Raw genomic sequence first — 6818 nt, 5'->3', positions numbered from 1 at the left:
ATCTTCAGAACTACTTTTTCTCCGGTAAGCTACGGGCCATTTCTCAGAGCAGGAGGCTCGTTGAGAGTAGTGACACCGTCACATCAGAGCTACAGATGGTCAGCGTTTCACACAACTTCATGTCTAAAAACACCGAACTATCCCTTTAACATAATAACAGTTTTGTGCATAATGTAGTAAGATATTACATTATAGGAAAACTATTACAGTATTAACTATATGTTGAATAATGTACCTGTAATTAATTCAGTGTATGGTGTAATAATTTAAAAAAAACAAAGAGTACTCTCCTTGTTTTCTGAGAGCAAAGAAACTCTTCTAATTTCACATGACACCAGTGTTATTACAAAACTGTTATCATGTTATGTGCTAATGTTTTTCTTACATAATGTGCTGATTATTACATTTAAATCATTTCATTATGGGCTGTTATTATATTTCAAGTTGCTACAACATCAGTTACACTGAAAGTGCATTAGCAGGGGATCTCTTAATGTCCAGTATGAACAGCAGGAATGATTACAGGAGGCAAAACCTGTTTCATTGTTCATATGAGCTCCTGAATGTTGTTTGAAGACAGACTTAAATTTTGTGAACCTGTCCTTTAAGAGTTTTACACATTGAATCTCTCAGCTGTAAAATCCTGTAATAAAGTGGTGGAGGATCAGACTGACAGGCAGCATCAAGACTGTTAATGGGAAGTTTATGTAAAAATGTTGCCTTGAACAAAAGCTAGAGCGAGGTCTAATTCTTTATCTCACTGTCAAATATTGTTTTTAGCAAGCCTGGATTGGACTGTACGATGACGTTAACAGCTGGAGGTGGTCACTGTCAGACACAAGTTTCTACAAAGACGGGGAGGCGGAGTTCAGACGATGGAGGGCTGGAGAACCTAACAACAATGAGGGGAACGAACACTGCACAGAGATGGATGAGGATGGACTATGGAACGACATCCCTTGTAGTTACAGCCTTAAGGTCGTCTGCTCAGATGTCAGAGGTGAGAATATGAAGTAGTGAAGTTTTCCTTCTCTGCTTCTCTTTGCCTCTTTGTTTTCATTATTTGGGCCTCTGTAGTATCAGTCAATCCATCAAACCAACTTTATTTGTAGCACCTTTCATACAGGTGAGAGCAGTTCAAAGTGCTTTAAAGGTGACTGACAGGCTGAGAATAAGACAGAACAAATGGAAACAGTAAAACAGCTCAGTGTGTCTCCTGATGACATCACAGAGGGCTGATATGGACAGACTGGACACTTGCATGTTCACGTGCACACAGTGTCTGTGTGTGTGTGTGTGTGTGTGTTATATAAACATATCTGAGAAAAATATTCATATGTGGAAAATCAACAATATAATGTTTTTGTTTAATTTTTGTAGAATTTACAGATATGTGGAGAGATGGTTTAGAAATACTGTTATTCACTGATTTCATTTGCTAAGATGATAATGTTTCACATTTTTATTTCGACATTTTCATTAGTTTATTGATATTACATACTGCTTAATAAACAGTGCAGTGCACAGACATGTTGCAGAGCAGGTGCTCATGTGGAACAAAAAGGCATCCCTTTCACTTTTTTTTTCTTTTTTCTCCACATGAAAAAAATGTGCGCATGCAAAGTGCGCCCTGCCAGGAGGTTTCTATCCACCAGCACCAGAGAGTTTCTTAAAATAAATAATCATCACATTCAACAAATAATTACACAAATTTGAAAAATACTGTTTTTTCTGAATTAATAAAATAATAAACCAACCAATCTACCCTCTAAACAACAAAGTAGGCCTGTGCAGTGTTAATTTTGTTGACAAAAACTTTGACAATTTATTTTTTATCGACGACCTTTTTTCCATGACAAGAATGAGACGATGACGGGCTAAAAATATATCTTGGTAATAAAAACTAAGACAAAATCTGTGTTTCATTTTCGCTGGCGCAACGAGAGTGTTAGTGGCAGACTAGTCTGAGTGGGCGGAAGTTCGCTGCATAGATCAGCCTCTCATTGGGCGGAACGAGCCACCCGCTGAATTCCCGCCCTACCACCTCTGGTTGTGTAGCAGTTTTCAACACGTCCTTTACTAACTTTTGCGGTGTTTGATCTTGCGGGGATGTAGCCATTTTTCTGCCAAGGTTCGCGTCCTGTAGGCGATATTTTTGTGGGCGTGTGTCACCAAAACCTGTTTCCCCCCGGCAATATTTTTGCAAGCGCACCGTTGCTCTGGCACCGCCAAGAACGATTGTGATTGGTTGACAGAAATAAAAAAAGCCGGAACATTTTTTTCTCCAATCTTTAAGTAAGAGTCGCCGCAGCCAGACCTTTCTTTTATTGAGAAAGGTCCGGTGAGCGAGACTAGTGGCGGACTATCAGACACTGACAACCGAGATCAGCCGTACTTGTAATAATCTCCAAATGCGTTTGTTAGCTGCTGAATGGCAGCAGAACAAGTAGCCACCTGCTGCTGGACTTTGCATCTGTTGATTCCTGCAGGACTCCACTCAGTCCGGACTGGAGAAGGTTTGTGGGTTGATGGTGTTTGACAGGCAGGTAAGAGGCTCAGTTATCTGTGAGTGTAGCTGTGCTGTAAGTAAACAGTCTGAACTCAGATCAGTTTTCTCTGACAGAGATGAAAGTTTAGTTTGAATCACCAACTCTGTGAGAGGACACCAGTTTAAACCTCCAGACTAACATGTTACACATGAAGAAACAAGTTATGTTTCTGCTTCTTAACATTCACATGGATAAGTCAGAGTTTACACTGAACCTGGGGACAAATCCTAATTGGCTCACATTAGTTATTTGTTGAGAGCATAAACAGAGAGATGTTGAGCTTTTCAAATGATGATTGGTAAGTGTGTGCTCGTAAATCAAACACTGCTGGAGAAATGACAGTTTGTGAGTGTGTAGAAATGATTTGGAGTTGTAGAAAAAAAAAGTCGAAATGAAATTTTTATACAACCTGTCACATAGTGACTAAAAGTTGACTAACATGTCATGAATTTTTGTTGGCTGTAACTATGAAGGATAAAAAGTAAAATGTGACTAAAACAAATAAGTATTTTCGTCTCAAGCCTACAACTAAATCGAAAAAAGCTGTTAACATTAAATTAATCATCAGAGACACAACGTGGGAAACATAAACTTTATTTCAGGTTGAGTTTTGGTTGAAAAAGACGAGCAGATGTAAAAAAGCAATTTGGCGCCTGTCTCTGCTCACACCGGGCAGTTGGTGAACCCAAATCTGACAGATTAGTACGACATCAGAGTGACACGGATGGGTGGATGTATGTTATAGTGCCTCTACACAGCGCCTCACTGTGCTCTATTTTCAGGGTCGGATGTGACATTTATCCTCATCAACAAATCCATGACATGGACTGAGGCCCAGAGCCACTGCAGAGTAAACTACACAGACCTGACCAGTGTGAGAAACATGACAGAGAACCAGAAGGTACAGGAGCTGATACCTGCAGGAGAACTTGTCTGGATCGGCCTCTTCAGAGACTCCTGGAAGTGGTCGGATGGAAGTAGCTCCTCATTTAGGCATTGGAGACAGGTGGAACCAAATAACGTTGGAGGGAATGAGTATTGTGTGGCTGCATATTTTGGAAACTCTGGACAATGGGAGGACTGGCCCTGTGACCTCAGGAAAGCATTCATTTGCTACAGTCGACGTAAGTGGTAAACTATGATTTAAATAGTATCTAGAATTGTGCTTACTTAAGCATCAAATTAAATAGTATCTAGAATTGTGCTTACTTAAGCATCAAATGAGAAAATACAAAACATCAGGTTCTGGGCAATAAATTTTAACCCTCATGATGCCGATCATTTTTATGGAGTTGTTTGTAAAGTTAGTATGTTGACAGGATTAGTGTTGGTACCTGTTCGGCATCCCTGCCTGTCGCACCTCCACTAGCGCCTAGGACCCAGGTGCAGGGTCTGTAGCTCAGAGTTGTCTTACACAGGTGTTCCTCCCCATTGCTCACCAGGAAGTGGCCACGGGCTCTACATGGCAGGGGGGTCCTTCTCCCTGAGCCAAGCTTGCATACCTGATGGTGAACAATGACAGGGAGGTGTTGGGACCTGTGTGGCACTTCTGTCAGACCCTCTTCAGCCAGTGCTTGTGTACCAACTGCAGGGTCTTCAGCTGGGAGCCATCCTTCACTCATGTTTCGCACCTTTGATCACCAGGGCCCAGTATTTCAAAACTTGTAATCTGGATCAGAATAATCCGGATAATGAAATCGTCCTTTTCTCAGTCAGGGATCAACGTGATCCTGCTGACTTTATCTGGGTATTACAAAACACTGGCAGGGTGGATCACTTTGATCCCAATCTGACTGGATACTGATTTCCAAATCTCACGACTCTGCCCCCGGATCTGAAACATGGCGGACTACTTTACAAAAGGAGCAGTTGGTAGCACAGCTTTCACATCAAAATGTAAATTTACCGTTATCTAATGTGTAACGTTTTTAAGACCATATGAAGGCCACCCACCATCTGATGTGAGGCAGCTATTTGAATTGTCACCTACTTAAAACGTGGGCGTACCGATCTCTAATTGAGCCGAGGTCATGCTAACGGTAGTTAACGCAGCTCCATTGTCTTGCATGTTAAGTAGCTAGCAAGCTAGCGAGGTAGCTGGCTTTGTTGAAGTATTTTGCGGTCTATGGTTTAATTTAAAAGGGAATTAATCTGAAGTACGTCATACATGAACTCTTTAAACACCAACCTATTCAGAGTTTATTGTTATGTTATTGCAAACACAGCGGACTTTTAAAAACTAGGAACTAGGAAAAATACACAGTGCTAGTATGAATTATGCGGTTCATTCAGAAGTGTCAGAGGACTGAGTTGCTGTCCATGTGCTTATTATGTTAATCCCTGTGTTGTTTCTTGCACTCTATGTAAAGAAAATAATGTGCTATACAAATACATTTGCTTTGCATTACATTTCCTTGCCTTTGTCTGACCACAAACATATGTTGGATGTTTTGGTACAAACAAGTTACAATGTTAGGTGAAACTAGACGTTGAGAAATAGGTCTGTATTTGTTACTCTTATTTACAGCAGTTTCAGGAAGTATGGGCAAACAATATTTTTCTATGCTTGAAATTACTCACAACTAAAACACTAATTTAGATGAAGTGTAATGAACATCTTGAGTAACAATATCTAGGAGAAGTGGAGCTGAGGCTTTGTCAAATCCACCTCTGAGGTGGGATCCAAATAATCCTGAAATTTGGTATCACATTGATCCAGATCTCTGCCTTAACTTTTGAAATACCCAAATGCAGCCTTTATCTGGATTAAAGGGAGGATTGGTTTACCAGATCTGAATCCTGAACCTCAGGATTGAAATACCCAGTTTTCAGATCAGATCAGGATTTAATCCAATCCGGCCGGGATAATCCTATCAGATCACTTTGAAATACTGGGCCCTGAACATCTCAGGATGGTGGGGCAGCGGTCAGGGACGTCTCCCTGCCACTCCCTGCCACTCCCTGCAGCTGGCACTCGATGGTCAGGTTTGTACTAAGTGGGTTCTCAGTTTCCCCAGTTCTTGTCCTTCCTTCGCAGCCATAGCCAGAAACTTCCCTTTTCTGCTTCTTCAGTGAGTTCTTTAAGGATGTTCTTGATTTTTCCTGCCGTGAAGCCAGTGTCCCTTAGGAAGCGTTTAGTTGAGAGGCTTGCAAAGCCACGACAGCCGACTTCCACTGGATAGGTTGTTGCTCTCCAGCCTTTCTCCTGGCATTCAGCCACCAGGTCAGAGTACCGCAGCTTTTTCCTCTCGTATGCCTCCTGGATTCCCTGTTCCCATAGAACTGTCAATTCAACCAGCAAGACAGGCTTCGCAGCCACCGACCACAGGACGATGTCGGGTCTACATGTGGTGATGGTGTTGTCGGTGTGGAACTGTAGCTGCCTGTCGAGGTCTGCTTTCATTGACCAGGTACCTCCAGGGGCCAGGACTGATGTTCTCTCCTGGGGGCAGTTCTTCACAGATTGTCCCGCTGTGACAAACTGGACACGCTGCTTCTGCTGGGATTTGGGTCTTCCGCTTGCCAGAACTCCCATGCTCTCTGCGTGTTCTGCCAGCTTCCTTAAGACCTGGTCATGCCACCACCTGTATCGACCTTGAGCCAAGGCTGTCCGGCAACCACAAGGGATGTGACGTAGGTTTCCTGGGGCTGTTCCACACAGATCACAGTTCTCCTCTGCGCCATACCATCTTGTCAGGTTTGATGGGCTAGGAAGGGTGTCATATGTGGCTCTGACTAGGTAGCTGAGCCTTGCCTGGGGCATCTTCCATAGGTCGTTCCACCCCACTGCCCTTGGGAGAATGCCCTCTCACTTTGTCCATTGGCACTTCTGTGACCACCATGGCCTTCCGGTCTTTTGCCGATGCTTTGGACCAAAACTTCTGTGGCTCTCCCCAGCCCAGGACATATCTTCCTTGTTCGGTTATTCCAGCTAGCTCTTGATGTTTGAGTCTGGAGATGGCATTGTTCACACAGTCTTCTGCCTTCCATGCTCTGCCTGTTCAGGATCATAGCTCCTGCAGTCCTGACCAGTTTGGGCAGTAACGCGTTATTAGTAATGCGTTACAATAACGTCTGTAGTTTTGGCAGTAACTAATACTCTAACGCATTCGTTTTTAAATTCAGTAACTCAGTTACCGTTACCGCGTTACTCCGTTATTTTTGGCCAGGTTTTAAAACGGCGCGCAGCATGCAGTATTCCTTCAGAAACTGAAGTTCGCTTTCACTAAAACATTTTAGCCCTAAACAATAAAAGATAGTCAAGTCAGA

General features: G+C 42.7%; 1 protein-coding gene across 1 annotated transcript in view; it reads left to right on the top strand.

The window, feature by feature from the left end:
* Positions 1-4068, top strand: part of LOC126402365 (L-selectin-like) — a 6084-nt gene extending 2016 nt beyond the window's left edge. The window contains exons 3-5 of the mRNA XM_050064266.1: positions 781-1000; positions 3332-3673; positions 3992-4068. Coding sequence (XP_049920223.1) covers positions 781-1000; positions 3332-3673; positions 3992-4068 — 639 coding nt within the window. The remainder of the gene's footprint in view (positions 1-780; positions 1001-3331; positions 3674-3991) is intronic.
* The last annotated feature ends 2750 nt before the right edge of the window (positions 4069-6818 follow it).

Source organism: Epinephelus moara, chromosome 16 (genome assembly GCF_006386435.1).
Source record: "Epinephelus moara isolate mb chromosome 16, YSFRI_EMoa_1.0, whole genome shotgun sequence".
Lineage (NCBI taxonomy): Eukaryota > Metazoa > Chordata > Actinopteri > Perciformes > Serranidae > Epinephelus > Epinephelus moara.
This window is presented reverse-complemented; position numbering and strand designations above follow the sequence as displayed.